Raw genomic sequence first — 21860 nt, forward strand, 5'->3', positions numbered from 1 at the left:
ACATTGTGCTTACTCTCTGAGCCGCTCAACCGCCTCGGTGTGTGGGGTCGCTAATGCGCATGCGGATTACCGCGGGTGGGCGGGCCGGCCGGGGCGGGCACTCGCATCTTTGGGCCCAGGGGCCTGGTGGCGCCAAGCGGCCGCTCGGACGGTCTCGGCGCTCGGGAGGCCCCGGTGCTCGGATGACGATGATATTGTGCGTGTCGTCCCAGTGCACCTGAACATGACATCCCACATCCAGCGTGCCCACAGGCCCTGGATCGCGGAGCTGTTGCTGCAGCAGGGAACCGCCGAGAGTTGGTACAAGTCGGCCCCGGTTCAGGTGACAGAGGTGAGCAGTCAATGTGTGCAGGGGGGAGACCCTCATAGTGGCCGCAGTACAGAATGGGCAGCTCTTGAATGAAGCTAGGCAGCAGGATTTGTCACTGAAGATTCTCACCAGTCTGGATAGTACAAAAGATTGGGGAAAAAAACCCATAAACATAGATTAATATGTTTGTGTTTTATTTCAATCTTTTGTACTCTCCAGACTGGTGAGATCTTCAGTGACAAATCCTGCTGCCTAGCTTCATTCAAGCTGCTCATTCTGTGGTCATAAAGGTTCCTCAGTGTTGCAAAAGATTTTAAAGAATTGTACACTGAGAAATCTTTTGAGGTGAAGTAAAATAAAACTTGTCGAGAGCTTACTTTCTGAGCTGATCTATTTCCTTCGGTTTGTGGAGTCACAAATAAGTATGCAAGTTGATGAGCTGGAGTTGCAGGTGAATGACTGGAGAATGACAGTCATATTTAATTAATTTTTGCATATATTTGTGCACCTAGCTATGTTTCAATAGACAATAGGTGCAGGAGTAGGCCATTCGGCCCTTCGAGCCAGCAATGCTATTCAATGTGATCATAGCTGATCATCCCCAATCAGTACCCCGTTCCTGCCTTCTCCCCATATCCCCTGACTCTGCTATCTTTAAGAACCCTATCTAGCTCTCTTGAAAGTATCCAGAGAACCGGTCTCCACCGCCCTCTGAGGCAGAGAATTCCACAGACTCACAACTCTCCGTGAGAAAAAGTGATTCCTCGTCTCCGTTCTAAATGGCTTACCCCTTATTCTTAAACTGTGGCCCCTGGTTCTGGACTCCCCCAACATCGGGAACATGTTTCCTGCCTCTAACGCGTCCAAACTCTTAATAATCTTATATGTTTCAATAAGATACCCTCTCATCCTTCTAAACTCCAGAGTATACAAGCCCAGCCATTCCATTCTCTCAGCATATGAATATGACAAACAGCAATGTTTCGGCACATTGACCTGCGTGAGTGAACAGTTTGGGTTCTGTCATGCTATTTTCACAGATAATGCTTGAGATACTATGAGATGTATTATTGATATGTGCAAATGTGCGGATAAGTATATTGTTTTATAATCATGTCATGACAGAAATAGAAGTAAATAATGTACATTTCCTGCAGTGGCCTGAGAGATGCTGCCTCGCAGTGCCAGAGACCCGGGTTTGATCCTGGGTGCTATCTGTGTGGAGTTTGCACATTTTTACATGGTTGCACGTGGTTACATTTTTCCTGTAGTTCAAGTTCAAGTGTTCAAGTGAGTTTATTGTCATGTGTCCCTGTATAGGACAATGAAATTCTTGCTTTGCTTCAGCACACAGAACATAGTAGGCATTTACTACAAAACAGATTAGTGTGTCCATATACCATAATATAAATATATACACACATGAATAAATAAACTGATAAAGTGCAAATAACAGAAAATGGGTTATTAATAATCAGAGTTTTGTCTGAGCCAGGTTTAATAGCCTGATGGCTGTGGAGAAGTAGCTATTCCTGAACCTGGTTGTTGCAGTCTTCAGGCTCCTGTACCTTCTACCTGAAGGTAGCAGGGAGATGAGTGTGTTGCCAGGATGGTGTGGGTCTTTGATGATGCTGCCAGCCTTTTTGAGGCAGCGACTACGATAAATCCCCTTGATGGAAGGAAGGTCAGAGCCGATGATGGACTGGGCAGTGTTTACTACTTTTTGTAGTCTTTTCCTCTCCAGGGCGCTCAAATTGCTGAACCAAGCCACGATGCAACCGGTCAGCATGCTCTCTACTGTGCACCTGTAGAAGTTAGAGAGAGTCTTCCTTGACAAACCGACTCTCCGTAATCTTCTCAGGAAGTAGAGGCGCTGATGAGCTTTCTTGATAATTGCATTAGTGTTCTCGGACCAGGAGAGATCTTCAGAGATGTGCACGCCCAGGAATTTGAAGCTCTTGACCCTTTCAACCATCGACCCGTTGATATAGATGGGGCTGTGGGTCCCACTCCTACTCCTTCCAAAGTCCACAATCAGTTCCTTGGTTTTGCTGGTGTTGAGGGCCAGGTTATTGCGCTGGCACCATATGGACAGTTGCTCGATCTCTCTTCTGTACTCTGACTCATCCCCATCAGTGATACGCCCCACAACAGTGGTGTCGTCGGCGAACTTGATGATGGAGTTCGCACTGTGACTGGCTACGCAGTCATGAGTATAGAGTGAGTACAGCAGGGGGCTGAGCACGCAGCCTTGAGGTGCTCCCGTTTAACCATGTGGGTTTCCACCCACATCCGAAAGACATGCCAGTTTGTCGGTTAATTGGCCTCTTTTTTTATAAAAATGCCTCTAATGCGTATGAAGGTGGTGGAAAGATAGGATAACGTGGAACTTGTGTTAACTGCTGATTAATGGTTGGTGTGGATTAGTTGGGCCAAAGGTCCTGTTTCCATGCTGTAGGTCTAAAGTAAAATGTAAAAACTGAACTAAAGGTGCTAAGTAATTGGATAGGATTTATTTTGAAATTGAATAATAAAACAAATTAACTGAAATTTAGTAGTCTTTGTTATATTTCTGCAGTTATTTGACAATGTAGTCCACTTCTAGAGATTAGTCAAGGTTAGTTAAGATTGTTTGAGAAGATGTCATTGTTCTTTAAAAAAATGTCAGTTTTGTTATTAACATGTGAATTTTTAGAATGTTTAAATGAGGGTTTTCTTTGCAGCTTGTTCCACTGGAGAACTGGATTAAAGAAGCTGGATATCAATCTGCTGCTGTTGTATATATATCAGATTTAAAATACAGGATTAAAGCTGTTCTGACAGAAGAAGCTGGGAATAACATGCAACAGTAAGTGATTACAAGTAATAAATCTAAATTTTATGTAGTAAGTTACATTTTTGATATTCCTGAGAAGAGGAAATTCTTGACACATGGTCATATAGAGGTATCCAGAAACCAGTTTAACTATCTTTCTCCCTGTTAGAACGCATTTGAAATAAATAAAAAAGCATGCTATCTAATCAAATCAAATGTTACTAAACATAAATAAGGGCCTGTCCCACTGTAGGGACCTAATTTGCGAGTTTAGAAGAGTTTGCGCAAACTCGCAGCATGGTCGACACATGGTCCTAGGAGGTCAATGTAACTCTCCTTCATGTCCGCGAGTAAAAATTGGTCGGCATGGGAAAAATCGATATTTTTTTTACTCGTGGGTTTAGTTTAAGTAGATCGTGGTAGGTTGGCATGGCAATCGAAGGCAGTCAAAGGTAATCAAAGGTAGTAGAAGGTAATCAAAGGTAGTCGAAGGTAGTCGTAGATAATATTAGTATAGTCGAAGATAGTCGAAAGTGGGTGTCTTCACTCTCCACTATCGAAGGAGGTCTTCTACATAGTCGAAGGAGGTTCTCTACATAGTCGAAGGAGGTCGTAGGAGGTGTTCTACTTCAGCGATACAACAAGACCATGACACTTTTTTAAACTCTTCTAAACTCGCAAATAAGGTCCCCGCAGTGGGACAGGCCCAATACAATCAAGCCAAGCTCAAGAACAATAGATAAAGCAAAGGGGAAGGTAGAGAGTGCAAAATATTGTTCTCAGCATTGTAGTTCACCAGTTCAATAGATAACAATGGGGTAGAGGTGAATCTGACGGTATCCTAACTTTTGTTTGGATACAACGTCTATGACAATAATCACCACTCAAGATATGATGGTGCTTTTGGATGTTTAGAAAGCATTTTATCGGGATGCATCACAGCATGGTTTGGGAACAGCACCATCCAAGACTGCAAGAAATTGCAGGGCATTCTAGATGCAGCCCAGACCATCACACAAACTAACCTCCCTTCCATTATTTCCTTTATCATGTATCTGAACACGGTGGATGGCACGATTGTAATCATGTATTGCATTTCCACTGGCTGGTCAGTACACGTGACAATAAACTAAACTCAAACACATTAATAGAGAAATCTTCTTTGTGAATTGTCTGTCAAACAATGCAGCTCATTGAATATACCTTGACAAAAGTCTGTAAATGTTTGTCAAAAGTCAGCTGCATTTATTTCTATTAACTTTTAGGGAGGAGGAGAACTATACACTCAGTCAACTCAAAAATAAAGTTGTTATTTTGAAAAAATTCAATATTCAGGTCAGATTGGAGCTTGAATTGGTAAGTGATTTTTGATATTTTACTGAATTTTCTTAGGTTGATTTTGGGTTTGGTACTGAATTATGTTAATGGCATGTTTTAAATTGGTTGAATGTTTTATTTCATGGGTATATCCATTGATTATTAAAGCAAAATACACATTTTAATTAACAGGGAGGTTTTGGAAGTAAGTGCAAAAACATATATTTAAGATGCCTTTAACATAATAAGTGCCCCTAAGTGATGTTTAATATGTTGAAGCTTACAAAACAGGAGTAGGCTATCCTGCCGTCTAAGCCTATTTTGATCATCATAAATTCTTTACTCATAACCCATGGTTTCTTCTAAAAACTGTAATCCAATTATCTATGGATCTTCCCCTTGAATACAGTCAAATGAGGTAGAGTTTAGAGTAAATGTAAATGACAGCACTGAACAGGGTCTGAGAGGTGATTATTGCATTAATCGGATTGGAGTGGGGAAGAAGCTGCACTTAAGTCTAGAAGTCCAAGCTCCTGTTTCTTATCCTGGAAGGTAAGAGAGAGAAGGGAGAGGCCAAGGTGACAGACATCCTTGGGGACAGTTTCTTCCCAGCTCGGGCGACCGAATCATCCTACCATAATCAGAGAGCAGTGCTGAACCACTATCTACCTCTTTGATGACCCTCGGACTGTCCTTGATCAGACTTTGCTGGCTTTACCTTGCACTAAATGTTATTCCCTTATCATGTACACAGTGGATGGCACGATTGTAATCATGTATTGTCTTTCTGCAGACTGGTTAGCATGCAACAAAAAGCTTTTCACTGAACCTCGGTACATGTGACAATAAACAATAGACTGTAAAATGGTGTCAAAGTCTGTGGACTATTGCGAATGGACTATTCAGAGTCTGAAGAAGGATTTTGGTACGAAACTTTGCCTATTTCCGTCGCTCCATAGATGCTGCTGCACCCGCTGAGTTTCTCCAGCACTTTTGTCTACCTTCGATTTTCCAGCATCTGCAGTTCCTTCTTAAACTTTTCTTTCAATGTCAGCAAGACAAAGGAGATAGGAACTTCAGGAAGCGAAGCGGTACACACACCCTGGCTTGCATTAGCGGCACCTAAGTAGAGATGGTTGAAAGCTTCAAATTCCTAGCAGTAAATATCACCAACAACTTCTTCTGGACCACCCATATTGAAGCAATGGGCAAGAAACCCCCCCCCCCCCCCCCAACGACTCTACTTCCTCAGAAGCATGTCCCCAACAGCTCTTGTCAACTTCAGATGCCCCTTAGAAAGCATTTTATTGGGATGCATCACAGCATAGTTTGGGAATGGCTCTATCCAAGACAGCAAGTAATGCCCAACCCAGACCATCATATAAACCAAACTCCCTTCTGTAAACTCCATTTATACCTCACGTTGCCTCGACAAGGCCACCAGCATAATCAAGGATGAATCGCACCCTGGCCACTCTCTTTTCTCCCATCGAGCAAAAGGTATAGAAGTGTGAAAACGTACACCTTCAGATTCGGGGACAGTTTCTTCCCAGCTATTATCAGTTATCTGAACCATCCTACCACAATCAGAGGCCAGTACTGAACTCCTGTCTACCTCATTGGAGACCCTTGGACTATCTTTGATCAGACTTTACTGGTTTTATCTTGCACTAAACATTATCCCAGTTATTCCCTTTACCATGTATCTGTGCACTGTGAATGGCTCAATTGTAATCATGTATTGTATTTCCGCTGACTGGTTAGCTCGCAATGAAAGCTATTTACTGTACCTCGGTGCACGTGACAATAAACTGAACTCAAACGCTGTACTTGGTCTACTCCCTGTACACCCATGATTGTGTGGCCAAGGGATAAAGCACACAACCATGTTTTAGTGCCCGCTCTACCATCCACCAAATGGAGCTCAGAGCCTGGCAGACATTGACACAGAGACAACAACCTGACTGCTCAACACCTGGCTTGAGATCTAACTGTTCCTTTGGTTTATGTTCCATTCGCAGGAAGAAGATAGGGGGCTGTATCTAATGACTTTCTCAACGTTGAATGGGTAGATAGTGAGGAGAAGTGATCATAAAAGGCTGTTTTAACTGCGTTATGAGGAATATCACACAAAATAGAACTGTTCTCTGGCACTGAATTTGTTGCAGATTGAAAGTACTCCGGTCCATTATTCTGTATGAGTGGATAAGGCATTCAGGGATTATACTACCCATTAGATCCTGCAATGTTATCTACAATTGTATACAATTACTAACAATGCTTATTCTATATTTTTCTTTTCTTCAGAGGGATTGTGAATTTTATCTCGTGGTTCAGGATTTGAAGATTTTGCCAGGAGACATGGGTTTTGCTGATGCATGTTCCTGGTAGGAAGTATTCCAACTATATGGAGCATTATATTTATTGATTTTATAAGTTTGCTAAATAGCTAAACTTTGAAATTATTTTGAATTTCAGTAACATGGACCTTGCTGTGCTGAAGAAGTTAAGAGAACTCTGGGAGTAGGTGTTACTTTACATTATTTTTTAAGCTTGTCAATGTTTTTTAAGCTTGTAAGCTTTCCTTGAATTGTGTAGACTGTGGAACTGTCTGAAGAAGGGTTTCGGCCCGAAACGTCGCCTATTTCCTTCGATCCATAGATGCTGCTGCACCCGCTGAGTTTCCCCAGCAATTTTGTGTACCTAAGAAATTAACTAAACCGTTTGTTGCCTTGAGTTGCTGAAGTTTTCATTTATTCAACCTACGGTTAGGATGAGTAACATTAACATTTTCTTTAGGATTCTTTTCCCACAACTCAGGAAATTTTTCCTGATTTAGAACAAAAATCAAATGGTTTTCAAGAGTGAGTTAGGGCTATGGGGTACTGGGCTATGGGCTATGGGGTATCCCAAGGGATATGGGGAGAAAGCAGGAACGGGGTACTGATTTTGGATGATCAGCCATGATCATAATGAATGGTGGTGATGGCTCAAAGGGCCAAATGGCCTACTCCTGCACCTATTTTCTATGTTTCTATGATTTTATTGATGTCCTAGTCAGAGGATGTGAGCCAGTCATGCACACTAATATTTCAGTGTACTTTGCGATAGTGTACATTTAAAAATGGAAACCCATTGGTCTCAAGTAATCTGAGACAAGAATAATAAGTAACTCACTTTCCCAAAGGAAAATTGGGAAAATTACAGGATAAATGATGTCTGTGCAATCTTGTGTTAATTCTGTGGAACTTGTATTAAATGTGATTGTCCTTGAATTTGGAAGAAACTTGAATAGGGAGAATCTGATAATTTAAGGGCAACTAATATTGCTGAACTCCAGCTAGTCTGTTTGAGATTTAGCCTGTTTCTTGTTTCATTTAAAATCATGTTTTGCATTGACTACAAACAATTAAAACAATGTAAAAGAAAAGTAAAATTGTGGATGAATTGTAACTCAATATTCTTGAAATTTTACAGAAATCACTTAAATAACACAGTCACCCAAGAGAAGACATTTACCGGTAAAGTTCTGCTTGATTTTTATTCTTGCTGTATATTCTATCACATTTTCATAATTGCTAAGATGCGTCTTTCTAAAGTTTAATTTTTAAATATGTAGCCTACCCTCGAAATGATGTTGTGTCACACAATGGCCTGGCTATAGCTTCAGGCAACAGGTTTAAACTAACAGATCTGCAAAAACTTTGACGGCAGGCAAAGCCATCCCTTGAGTTGGCTGACTGGCCCTATTAAAAAAAGTTGATAAAACTGTCACCAATCAGGAAATAATTAAACAAATTTAAAACAATATCAAACCTCTAAACAACATGTTTTAACTGTAATTCTATTTTTAATTTATATAATAACACTTAAAGAAGCTTTTAATTCAAAGAAATATAAATTGCCTCGTAATTACCTAAATCCTCAACGTTCTTATTTATTTTATTCAACAAATCTACTGTTCCTTTGACAGCACAACTGTCGAGACATTGCAGCAAATTTTCATTCTGGCAGTGGACTCCATGAAGATCGTAGAGTAGTTATCAGCAAGAACATGCCAGCAAATTTGTGACATTGCGTTTGGGTGGGAATCTTGAAAGGAAGCACTAAGGATGAGACATGCTGTCAGTTCAGCATTAAAATGCCAGTGTTTCCAAGCAATTTCCAATCAAACGTTATTTTGGACCTTCATGCTTCATGATACCTTCATAAATACAGTGTCCTCCATTATGTTTGGGACAAAGACCCATCATTTATTTATTTGCCTCTGTACTCCACAATTTGAGATCTGTAATAGAAAAAAAAAAATCACATGTGGTTAAAGTGCACATTGTCAGATTTTAATTAAGCCCATTTTTATACATTTCGGTTTCACTATGTAGAAATTACAGCAGTGTTTATACATAGTCCCATTTCAAGGCACCATAATGTTTGGGACACATGGAGGGCACTGTAGACTGACAAATCTGGAATTAGTATTTTTATTGGTACAATTATGACAAAATTGTCCTTTATGTTTTAATTTTTAGATCTCAGTTTATCAAATATGATTAATGCAGCAGTGGAAGATGAAGTTAATGTGTTAAAACATGCTGCAGAACTCTGCCTTGATCCACTTGCGTCTAAAGTTACAGCATCCACATCACATTCAGAAAATCAAACTACAGGATGGAAAACCATGAGAAGACAAAATATGGTAAAGGAGTTTATTTTTGTTCTCTACTATTTGCTTTTGTTGTGTTGTGTCTGTGAAGTATTAGAATTTGTCAGGCTTTTTAGTAAATAATAAAACTTTGACTGAAACTTTCATGTTTGTTGTGAGTTGATAGAATACAGATTTTTCAAGAACACTTGGAGTGAGGCTTTCAAATGAGATGCTTGCTGCCTTTTATTTCTCATCTGCATGCTGTAGCTCAGTTATATATTAAAAAAATATGTCAACTTCAACATGTACCTGGACAATACAATTATTCATCTGTCCATAGTCGCAAACTAGAACTTTATTAATAATTAATTTTAGAATATAGACAATTTTAGAATGCTGGGAGAGCAGATGATTTATACAGCAAATCGGGCATTAAAAATGAAGGATGCTTGAGAAATGTTTGTTAAGATGATATTACAACATCTAATTGCTACACGAATTGACCACTATTCAAGGGAGAAATGTTGAATATTTGGTAAGAACTGGAAAATATAATTTATATCATGTGATTGGGCAAGAGCGGCATGGTGGTAGAGCTGCTGCTTTGCAGCGCCATAGATCTGGGTTCGATCCGACCTTGGGTGCTGTCTGTGTGGAGTTTTCACGTGACTGCATGGGTTACCTCCAGCTGCTCCAGCGCCTCCTCCGTCCTAAAAATGTGTAGTTTTGTAAGTTAATTGGCCTTTGCAAATTGCCCCTGATGTGTAGAAAGTGGATGAGGAAGTGTATAAAATAGAACTAGTGTCATCGGGTGATCGGTGGTCAGTGAGGACTCAGTGGGCTAAGGGTCCCATTTCAATACTGTGTTTCTAATTTAATCTGTTTCAAACTAACTAGTGAAGAACATATTTAATCATAATTTTAATTTTTGCTGTTTTTAATAGGACAAGAGAAACATTTTCACTGTTCCTGAAGCAATGTTGATGATTTCTTCTGATCAGGAGAAAGCCCTAAATAATATAAAAGGTGAGCAAGCCAAGCATTATGCTAAATTTTATTATTCCACTAATTGAATGATCAAGTCTTTATGTAATTGTTATTTAAAATATATTGCCGTGTTGGGGTATTTTTTTCCCTCAATTACAAACAAAATTGCCATGGTGGCAAATTCTGTGTAGAGTTTTATGCCATTACTGGAGATAAAGCACCATCAATGGAGGAAAAAATGAAATTCATTTGTTTGGGAGTTATGATTTTTAGTTAAACAAAATGATTAACCTACTAGTCTTGTTGGACAGAGTGCAAGATGTAAAGGAGGCCACCTGGGGAGTATGCAGTAGATGAGGTTTGAGGAGGTGCACGTGGTCTCTGTCTCACCAGGAAGGGCCGCTGGTGTCCCTGGATGGAGGCGAGTGAGGAGGTGTAGGGACCGATGTTACATCTACTGTGGTTGCGGGGGAAAGTACATGGGGAGGAGGCGTGTTGGCTGGGACGAGATGAGTGAACCAGGAGTTGCGGGAAAGAGTGATCTCTATGGAAAGTGGACAGGCATGGGAGCGGAAAGATATGACTGGCGGCGGGATCACGTTCAAATGCAATCACTTTTTTTGACACCGATTTGAATCTTCACGCTATTAGATTCTTCTTGCCTCACTTTTTTTAACTTTTGTAAAGTTTAAAATAAATAAGAATGCAAAATGTTGTTACAAGCTATTGGAAAACACTTATTTTTCATCATTAGAATGGAAGGATGATTTTGTGTGCACGGAAGATCCAGAATCTGACTATCACAGCTGCATTGGTACATTCACAGATATTGCAGGTATGTTTACGTGTAGGAAGCGCATCCGCTTTTGGAAATTCCAATTTAATGCATTTAACAGGAGTTTGAGGGCCAGCAGCAGGCTTAGTTTTAGTTTAGAGATACAGCGTGGAAACAGGCCCTTCGGCTCACCAAGTCCACGGCGACTAACGATTCCCACGCATTAACACTATCCTACACGCACTAGGGACAATTTACAATTTTACCAAGCCAGTTAACCTACAAACCTGTACGTCTTTGGAGTGTGGGAGGAAACCGGAGCTTCCGGGGAAAACCCACAAACACCGTACAGACAGTACCCATAGACCGAACCCGGGACTCTGGTGGTGTAAGGCAACAATTCTACCACAGCGCCATGTGCCGCCCCATGGCAGTAAATTATTCACTACGGAAAGAGGAAAACCAAACTTTATAGAGGTAGTGGCAAATTTAAACACTTCTGCATGAACGTGTCTGTTCCAAGTACCTCAACTTTAACCGTTTCCCATAACTTCAGTCTTGCAATAATTATTTTACCCCATACCCCAATTAATACTTTAAGGTAACCCCATAAAACAAATAAATAAAATTAATTGTAATGTGCGTTGCAGAAGAGCAGGAGGATCCATCTACGCAGAATCCTTGGAATATGGTGTCACCTGTCTCCCTTGGTGGAATTCCATCTTCAGGGGGTGAGTAATATGCTTTGGTTGATCAAACGTTTCAGATTTTCAGAAACTGCTTTGAAAAATAATTGGCTATTTACTCCACCTTCCTCTGCAGCACAATCGGATTTTAATTGTGTTTTTCTTTGCTAATCAGGAAGCATTTAGTATACAAAGGGGAGTGTGAATTCCTGTGGGCAACCAGGGCGTTGTTCTTACAGATGTTTGCACTTTGAAATCGACTTGAAAGATCAAGATCTAAGATACTTAGAGGAGGAATTTCTTTAGCCAGAGGGTGGTGAATCTGTGGGATTCATTGCCACAGATAGTGGTGGAGGCTTGGTCATTGGGTATTTTGAAAGCGAAGATTGATGGGTTCTAGATTAGTACGGGTGTCAAAGGTTACGGAGAGAAGGCAAGAGAAATTGGGGTTGAGTGGAAAATAGATCAGCCGTGATTGGATGGCAGAGTAGACATATTGGGCTGAATTGCCTAATTCTGCTATGTCTTATGAAAATATGGTCTGACCCAATATTGTCAATACTGAAAATTGTACTGTTATCATGAAAGCTCCTTGTAGTTCAGTTAAATTATGTTTTTGCTTAAAAATTCTCCCAGCTGTTTGAGGGAATATTTTCTATCGATGTTTGCCCGCTCTTCCTGGGATTCCCTGGCACCTTCACAAGCTTTCTGGGGAAAGTTTTGCTAAATAAGTAGTGGAAAGATGGAAAGGAATATATACATTGAAAATTTCTGTATTTTAATATTTGGATTCACTAACAGATGAGCAGACATATGTAAAGGAATAGATGAACTGTACAAACATGGTCCAGTGCACTTGGCTGAGAGATACATTTTGCTAGGACACCAAGAGAACTTTAATCAAAGGATGAGAGTATCTTTTGGGTATAACTTGCACTTTCGACTCTGCTATTCTCTTGCCAAGCTACTTGTCAGAACTGAAATTCAGGTTCCATGTTAAATAATTTTCAAGCTGTGTAGCTAACAGATCAGAGGAGTGAACACCTCCGCTCAGTCCGCAATAACCAACCTGACCTCCCGGTGGCTCAGCACTTCAACTCCCCCTCCCATTCCCAATCCGACCTCTCTGTCCTGGGTCTCCTCCATTGCCAGAGTGAGCACCAGCGGAAATTGGAGGAACAGCACCTCATATTCCGCCTGGGGACCTTGCGTCCGGATGGCATTAACATTGAATTCTCCCAATTTTGCTAGTCCTTGCTGTCTCCCCCCTTTCCTTAACCCTCTAGCTGTCTCCTCCCACCCTCCCACCCGCCCGCCCTCGGGCTCCTCCTCCTCCCCTTTTTCCTTCCTTCTCCCCCCCCCCCACCCCCCATCAGTCTGAAGAAGGGTTTCGGCCCGAAACGTCGCCTATTTCCTTCGCTCCATAGATGCTGCTGCACCCGCTGAGTTTCTCCAGCAATTTTGTGTACCTTTGATCTTCCAGCATCTGCAGTTCCTTCTTGAACAAAACAGTGAGTATTGGTAGATTGGCACAAGATTCAGTGACTTTAGGAAATGGTACGAATGGGTAATTTGTTTGTGTGGGGAACAACAGAAAATATTTTAATACTTTATTATGATGGTTCAGTCCCTTGGCCTTACAAACAAAGAACTGCAGAACCTGGTAAATACATAAAAGGGCACAAATTGCAGGAGTAACTCAGCAGGTCAGGCAGCATTACACCTGGAAGATATGAGACTCCTTCTAGCAGGCAAATCAGACCACTTCCAAAAGACTTGGTCTGCATTTCTCGACTTACTACAAGTATAAGGTGCAACAGAACTCTGAAAAGAAATGGTTTCAGGACCTGGTGAGGGGGGAGGAAAAATATGAAGTTGGTATATCCCTTCCAGCTCTGTTTTCTACTTTTAACATAGCTTTTGTTTCTTTTTCTCTTTTTTCTTTTCTATGGCTTACTTCTTAACTTTTTTCTCTAACTCTTCGTGCCTAAGGGTCTTTTTTCTTGATCACTCTTTCACACACTCACGATTCTATCTCACTTTCTTTACCTTTCTCTCTTTTTAAAGCTTAAAAAATGAAGTGGTAAAAGACATGTATTAAGTTATATTTGGCTTGTATTATTGTAATGTACTTCTAATAAATAACATTTAAAAAAAATTAAAAAAAGAAATGTAATTTTAGACACTTTTTTTGAAATTGTACTCTTGTACATTTTGTTTATAAATACCTTTGCAGATGGAAACTGTCTGTGTTGATATGTCAGTTTAATATGTTGTACTCCAGGGATGGCATTGTTATTTCCATTACAAACAGACGTAAGTTAATAATAAAGTTGAAGAGAAGGGTCTGAGATTGCTGTTTTCAACCTGTAAATGTAATAAAGCAGCTCAATTAATGTAACCGATTATTTGTTTAATTCCAGAAACTTGTATTTCATGTACCTGTTCTTCAGAATTGTGTAAGAAGCACGGTGAGAAAAGTCATGCCCTTTGCTCCATGTTGGTCGACGTACCTGCTTGCAGTGAGCTATCTGAGAGGCTCCAGCTTCCAGACATCGGCACACAGGATGATCTAGACAAATCGGTGGTGTTATATACAGATGAGTCCCAACGTTCGGAAGTGCAATGTGCAAAAGGCCGTTTGCGCTCACCAGCCACGGAGAATGGAAGGAACAGAATAAATGCCACGGTGCTCAAGGAGGACAACGGAGAGACATCTACAAACTCCACTAGTGCTACTAATTATGATTTGTCTAAAAACCTCTGCCCTTTATCAGGTTCATCAGTTACTTCCAGTGGCTTGAATTGTGTGAGCTCATTCAAAAACTTAACCCCTATGTCAGCCATGATAAATGGAGGGCAATTGAAACTGAGCATGGCAGCATATGATGATGCAACAGTAACTAGAAATAATATACTGGAGACGGAAAAACATTTGGATCCCAGAGGTGAAGAACTCTATGAGATCACAAGAGCTTCAAAAAGGAAAAGGCAGATTGTGGATGCAGAAGATCAAATGGACGGAAAAAGTGTTTATCAAGGAGCTTCCTGGACACAGGCGAGGGTCGAAATAGAGGATGAGAACTCCAGGAACTTAAGCAGTGATGAAGCAATCATTGATAGAGAGCATTGTGAAGAAATTGCTAACGATGTTTGCGAAATGGGTAACGTTACTGGACACGAAGAGTTTTTACGAAAGAAAAAAGGTAGAATGAATAAAATGCCTAAAGATATTGCTTTGAACAATTTGCCAGGAAACAAAATGGCAGTAGAGTCAACAAAGTATAAAAAGTTAGATTTTGTTTCCAAGAGCCCATCTCAACAAGTTCAAAATTGTAACGGTCAAACATCAACAGCTATTCCAAATCGGCAGCACACTGAGGATATAAGGATGCATGCTTTACATCAACATCATGAAAATGAGCCTCGGGTAAGTTCTTCAAAAAATGGTAACCGGAATCTGAGAATCAATTTTTACAGAATTATTTGATTCTTGGAATTCCAATGTAATATTTCAAATTGCCATTTAAAATGCTTCTAAGTTCTGTGGTTGGGTTACCAAATGTTCTCTGAACATGCTGATTGCTTTCACAAATTGGCCCAGTTTAGATTGCATGTGTGGTGCAGGTTTTAGGCAGTTTATGTGCACTGAGCCTTTTACTAAATGTACTTTGGTTTACCGCAATTACACTCGTGCTTGTTATAATTTGGGGATTTTGAGTCTGAAACTCTAGCCTCTAACTCCTTCTTCCCCATTGGCAAGTTAGTTATTATAGCATGATTTTCTGTAACACAAGACAACTGTTGCATGTATCAGAACTACCTGCAGCCATCGTACTTATCCCCCCTCACCCAACCTGACTATTGCCATAAATATAACATTCTCAAACATTATGAGAGCTATCAAGATATCAATAATATGGTGGAATTCTGCATTAAGAGGGAGAGTGACACGGTCCTGAACTTCAAGAAAGGAGACTTTGATGGTATGACGGGAATTGGCTAGGATAGACTGGCAAATGATACTTAAAGGGTTGACGGTGGAGATGCAATGGCAAAGATTTATGGATCACGTGGATGAACTACAAAAATTGTTCGTCCCTGTCTGGCGAATAAATAAAACGAGGAAGGCGGCTCAACCGTGGCAAACGAGGGAAATTAAGGATAGTGTTAAATCCAGGAAGAGGCATATAAATTGGCCAGAGGCCAGAGTTTCTATAGATATGTGCAGAGGTAAAGATTAGTGAAGACAAATGTAGGTCCCTTACTGTTAGAAACAGGTGAATTTATAATGGGGAAACAAGGAAATGGCAGATCAGATAAACAAGAACTTTGGTTCTGTCTTCACTAAGGAAGACACAAACAATCTCCCAGAAATACTAGAGGGGCCGAGGATCTAGTTGGAGGGAGGAACTGAAGGGAATCCACATTGGTCAGGAAACGGTGTTAGGTAATCTGTTGGGATTGAAGGTAGATAAATCCCCAGGGCCTGATGGTCTGCATCCCAGAGTACTCTAGGTGGTTCTAGAAATCGTGGATGCATTGGTGATAATTTTCCAATGTTCTATAGACTCTGGATCAGTTCCTGTGGACTAGATGGTAGCCATTGTAACTCCACGTTTAAAGAAAGGAGAGCGAGGGAAAACGTAGAAATATAGACCAGTTAACCTTGTATCGGTATTGGGGAAGATGCTTGAGTCGAGTATTAAAGATGTAATAGTAGCGCATTTGGATAGCAGTGATAGGATCGGTCAAAGTCAGCATGGATTTATGAAGGGGAAATCATGCTTGACTAATCTTCTGGAACTTTTTGAGGGTGTAACAAGTAAAATGGATAAGGGAGTGCCAGTGGGTGTGGTGTATCTGGACTTTCAAAAAGCCTTTGACAAGGTCCCACACAAGAGATTAGTGTTGTAAAATTAGAGCGCATGGTATTGGGGGTAGGAGCAAGGAGATCGTATTGCAGTTGTACAGGGCCCTGGTGAGACCACACCTGGAGTATTGTGTGCAGTTTTGGTCTCCTAATTTGAGGAAGGACATTATTGCTATTGACATGGATAGAGAACTGGTTGGCAGACAGGAAGCAAAGAGCAGGAATTAATGGGTCCTTTTCAGAATGTCAGGCAGTGACTAATGGGGTGCTACAAGACTCGGTGCTGGGACCCCAGTTATTTACAATATATGTTAACGATTTAGACGAGGGAGTTAAATGTAATATCTCCAAGTTTACGGATGGCACATAGCTGGGTGGCAGAGTGAGCTGCGAGGAGGATGCTATGAGGCTGCAGGATAACTTGGATAGGTTGGGTGAGTGGGCAGATGCATGGCAGATGTAGTATAATCTGAATAAATGTGAGGTTATCCACTTTGGTGGCAAGAACAGGAAGGCAGATTATTATATGAATGGTGTCAGATTAGAAAAATGGGGAGGTGCAACAAGACCTGGGTGTGCTTGTATATCAGTCACTGAAAGTAAGCATGCAGGTACAGCAGGCAGTAAAGAAAGTTAATTAAAGCTAATTGGCCTTCATTGAGAGAGGATTTGAGTTTATGAGCAAGGAGGTTCTACTGCAATTGTACTGAACACTGGTGAGACCACACCTGGAGTATTCTGTGCAGGTTTGGTCTCCTAATTTGAGGAAGGACATTATTGCTATTGAGGTAGTGCAGCAGAGGTTAATTCCCGGGATGACTGACAGAGGATGAAAGAATGGGTCGACTGGGCTTGTATTCACTGGAATTTAGAAGGATGAGAGGATATCTTATAGAAACATATAATGGTCTCAAGGGATTGAACAGGCTAAATGCTGGAAAAATGTTCCCATGTTGGGGGAGTCCAGAATCAGGGGTCACCGTTTAAGTATAAGGGTAGGCCGTTTAGGACTGAGATAAGGAAAAACTTTTTCACCCAGAGAGTTGTGAATCTGTGGAATTCTCTGGTGAAGGCAGTGGAGGCCAATTCACTGGATATTTTCAAGAGAGAGTTAGATTTAGCTCTGAGGGCTAATGGAATCAAGGGATATGGGGAAAAAGCTGGAACGGGGTACTAATTTTGGATGATCAGTCATGATCATATTGAATGGCGGTGCTGGCTCGAAGGGCCGAATGGCCTAATCTCTGGAATTCTCTGCCACAGAAAGTAGTTGAGGCCAGTTCATTGGCTATATTTAAGAGGGAGTTAGATGTGGCCCTTGTGGCTAAAGGGATCAGGGGGTATGGAGAGAAGGCAGGTACAGGATACTGAGTTGGATGATCAGCCATGATCATATTGAATGGTGGTGCAGGCTCGAAGGGCCGAATGGCCTACTCCTGCACCTATTTTCTATGTTTCCTGCACCTGTTTTCTATATTTCTAAGAATGAAATGCCAAATATGGGTCGGAAAACAAAGCATGTTCTCCTGAGCTGGATAATTGACCGAATCTGAGTGTTTTATTGGAGGTGACATCCAATATGATCAGAACCAGGTACATCTAATTGTGTCGTGGGCATTATGCTAGGAGGCCAGGCTATGTGGCAAAGTGGTTTTGATGTCACTCACCACGTGAAAGCAAAGGATTAGTGTAATCATCCTGAAATAAATCAAACTTCCACAGACAATGGCTGTGACAGAAACATTTCACCCAAGTTTCCACAAAAACGAATGCAGCTTAAGAACTCTGTTAATTTTCACCAAGTCTGGAAGCAGTTCTGTCATTCAATATTGAAACTGTGCTATCATTAGAGGACAAAATACTCGTGTCAAACATGCATGTATTAAACATAGTTTAATAATAATATTGCTTAAGAAGAGCTAATTATTTCTATTGCGACCAGGTTTGCCTTACAGTTGGATGAGGAGGCATGATTGTGAAGTAAATGAGTCACAACAGAAATTTCTGTAAGGTTTCGGGTTTCTTGTTTGCTGTGAATCAAATTTCTTTGTGACTTTTGCAGAGACATCCTGATGGAACCAGATTTTTATACAGCTACCCAGCACCTACTGCCGAACTGATTGCTCAAGTAAACTCTATAAGGTCTGTTCACTGAAATCACATGTCTGTTTTTTAAAGATGTCTCTCTCAAGTGTTTCCACAAATACTTTAAATGTTGTCATACAGATTAATGACACAAACATAGACTTTTTGGCCCACAGAGAATGTACTATCAACCGTTCAGTTACTCTAATTCTATATTAAGCCCATATTGTCATCCCCCAGTTTCTACACTCTCCTACACCTAAAGGACAATTTACAGCGGCCATTTAACCTACTGATCTGCACATCTTTGGAGTGCCAGAGGATGCCTACACAGTCATAGGGAGAACATGCAAACTCCACACAGACAGCACCCAATGTCAGGAGTCGCTGATGCTGTGAGGCACTGGCACCATTAGCATCCCAATTGTGCTGCCCATAATGGTCTTTGGGTTAGTCCAATTGCAGTGTACACAAACAGCTGCACAAACAACCATTTTGGCAAGATAGACATAAAATGCTGGAGAAACTCAACGGGACAAGCAGCTTCCCTGGAGAGCAAGAATGGGTGACATTTCAGGTCTTCAGAGAAGGGTCTTGACCCAAAAGGTCACCTATACCTTTTCCCCAGAGATGCTGCCTATCCTGCTGAGTTTCTCCAGCATTTTTGTCTACCTTCGATTTTCCAGCATCTGCAGTTCCTTCTTGAACAAACTATTTAATGTGGTAATTTTCTGCGTTTACTCTCCTTTTAGATCCAGGAGTCTTATTCACACAGAGATTGGGGGAATTCTCAACCCCTTTGATAAGCTTACCCATTTAATAATAGAGTTGCCGTTTTATTGAAATTCCTTGGGTCTATTTTTAGCAATTAAGGAAAGGAAAACTATAGATTCCTTTTTATGCATTATTTTTTCAATACCTACTTACTTTGCCTCATAATTTTACCCCTGTGGAGTTCAATAGGGACGACTTCTGGAAAGAATGACTCTTCATCTTGGCACGAATTGGTTGCCGCTGCTCTCTCTTCACACTGTGTTTTTGATTTTCTGTTTTTGGATTGAATTCTGTTTTTAATTTGTGTCATTGTGATGTCTTTAATTACTTGTTTTACTCCGATTATATGTTTTTATTCCGATTACTATGTAAGGTGTCCTTGAGATTTTGTATGAAAGGCGCCCATTAAATATAAAATTTATTATTATTATTATTATCGCACATGAGTCTCTAGCTTCTGCATTCTGATCAGTGTGTTAGCAAAAGCTGTATTACTTTGGTGCTTTTCAAGTTTAGAAAACAACAGTATTATAGAATGCTGATCAAGAAAGTAAATAGAAGGTAGACAAAAACGCTGGAGAAACTCAACGGGTGAGGCAGCATCTAAGGAACGAAGGAATAGGTGACGTTTCGGGTCGAGACCCTTCTTTGGCCTCGCCCGCTGAGTTTCTCCAGTATTACCTTCGATTTTTCCAGCATCTGCAGTTCTTTCTTAATCATAAAGAAATAAAATAAAATAACCGGAAGCCTCATCAAATGTAAGGAAGGAAATAACAAGGTGGAGAAGGGTCCAGAGTGTGAGAGTCTGGAGGTTAAAGCCTGACTGTCATCAACAGATAGAGTTGATGATAAAACTAATACTTATATGATAGATATGATAAAAATAAAAATAATACTGGAAAAGGGCAGGATTTACACAGGGATGTAGAGTTGGGATTAAATTACAGAAATACCTTGACATCACCTTGGAGGTATGTAAAATTCATTTTTGGGAAGATGTGGACTTTGATATGGATATAGGTAAGAATGTAAATCAATAAAATCTGGGTGAGGGACAGATGCAGAGAGCATTGGAGATGTTGAGTTCGCGACTGAATAACCAATAAAAGTAGCGAGAATAAACAATAAATAACCATAAAACCGTAAATAACCAATTTGGAATGGTGGAGACACATTTGAAATGTATCATTAGATCTGGATTTGAGAAGAGTGCCAGAATGAGCAGGTATCGCAAGCTTTTATCATTGGTCTGAGCCTGAAATGAACGTGGAGAGGTTGATGGGGCAAAAGCTGGAGACATTTCACTGTATTCGGGAATCAAAACATGAAACAATTAACATAAGTAAAATGGTAGCAGATATCTTAAGCTCAATGGCAGAAATGATAAGACACACCATTGTATAAATGATGTACGTCTTGAAGTGGCATTTCAAGGATAATTGGAACAGAATAGCACAGGGTCCACATTTTAGAAAACATTTACTAGATGAGCATAGGTACTGCTGTTGGAGGGAATATGTTTTCTTCATCAGTAAGACTTGCAGGCGAGGAATCACGGGAGCTGTACCATTTACTTGAATTGTAAAGAAGAATGGAATAGTCAAACGTTCATGTTGAAACCTATAGTGTATTGTCTTTTCTTTTCTTTTTTCATTTTATATGATGTATGGTAATCTAATTTTTTTTCTCTGTGAAGAACTTTGGCTTCAACGTGATTTGATTTAAAAGTGCTATATAAATAAAAATTACTTACTTACTAATCTAAGTCTTTGTATTTTCAGGGTTTCGAGTGACCTATTAAATTGGGCAGTTTCATATCTCTCGAACAAGTTTGACACATGACTGACTGCTGCTCTTTACTGACAGGCAATTAACTACGGCTGGAATTCTTTCAAAGCATTTCAACACATTTTAATGCTGCTTTCGTGTGTTTTCAATGGTAGTTCATCTTGAAACTGCATTACCCTTAATACTGCTGAATACCAAGATGGTTTATTTATAGGTACTATGGTATGTAGTAGTTATTAGACCGGCAAAGCAGGAGTGGAAAAACAGGAATGATACCATTATCATGGGCTGATCTTGGCTGCTCCTTCTGTTGACTGAAGGCACCTTTGGCTTTGAACAGGAAACTACCATGCTTGTGCTGGAAGATCAAAAGATTTGGAGACATCAGAGAACCACCTTGCTCTTGACAAAAACAATCATTAAGTTTCTATAGGGGAATTTTGTAGGGGAATAATTAGCCTTCACTGAAGTATTATTATTGTAATGAAGGGATTATTACCTATTTTTCTATATTAATCTCTTGATTGACATGAGTTTCACTCCAACTCCAATTCAGAGTTGCATTTTTTCCTATATGTGTAACATTTGGAAAGGAATCTTTATTGTTCTTTGGCTAGTAAATAAAAATATGATATTTTTCTTCAACGTGGGTCTTTTTAATTTTTAAAAATCTAAACTTTTTGACAAGTTTATGTGATGAAATCTAATATACATTTGTTAACAAACATGCTCACCAAATCCCAAAATGCCCCTACTGAGTAATTAGGTTTGGAAAAACCCTATCTTGGGAAATCTTTCAAAGTTT

The 21860-nt window shown here is 40.3% G+C and overlaps 1 protein-coding gene across 1 annotated transcript; it reads left to right on the top strand.

The window, feature by feature from the left end:
- Nucleotide 1: 1 nt before the first annotated feature.
- On the top strand, nucleotides 2–21700 carry acd (ACD shelterin complex subunit and telomerase recruitment factor). The gene is made up of 13 exons (XM_033036272.1): nucleotides 2–331; nucleotides 3034–3158; nucleotides 4391–4481; nucleotides 6750–6829; nucleotides 6921–6965; nucleotides 7920–7963; nucleotides 8972–9138; nucleotides 10032–10113; nucleotides 10829–10909; nucleotides 11500–11580; nucleotides 13959–14965; nucleotides 18471–18550; nucleotides 21049–21700. Exons 1-13 carry the CDS (start codon nucleotides 224–226, stop codon nucleotides 21107–21109), a joined length of 2052 nt encoding a protein of 683 aa, XP_032892163.1. The 5' UTR covers nucleotides 2–223; the 3' UTR covers nucleotides 21110–21700.
- Nucleotides 21701–21860: the final 160 nt, after the last annotated feature.

Source organism: Amblyraja radiata, chromosome 17 (genome assembly GCF_010909765.2).
Source record: "Amblyraja radiata isolate CabotCenter1 chromosome 17, sAmbRad1.1.pri, whole genome shotgun sequence".
Taxonomy (NCBI): Eukaryota; Metazoa; Chordata; class Chondrichthyes; order Rajiformes; family Rajidae; genus Amblyraja; species Amblyraja radiata.

What these genes read in the sequence shown, in the direction of transcription:
- acd (XM_033036272.1), top strand. Translation starts at nt 224, where the DNA reads ATGACATCCCACATCCAGCGTGCCCACAGGCCCTGGATCGCGGAGCTG. An exon ending in TGGAATTCCATCTTCAGGGG is followed by an intron (nt 11,581 to 13,958) that starts GTGAGTAATATG and finishes GTTTAATTCCAG; the next exon opens with AAACTTGTATTTCATGTACC. An exon ending in GCTCAAGTAAACTCTATAAG is followed by an intron (nt 18,551 to 21,048) that starts GTCTGTTCACTG and finishes TTGTATTTTCAG; the next exon opens with GGTTTCGAGTGACCTATTAA.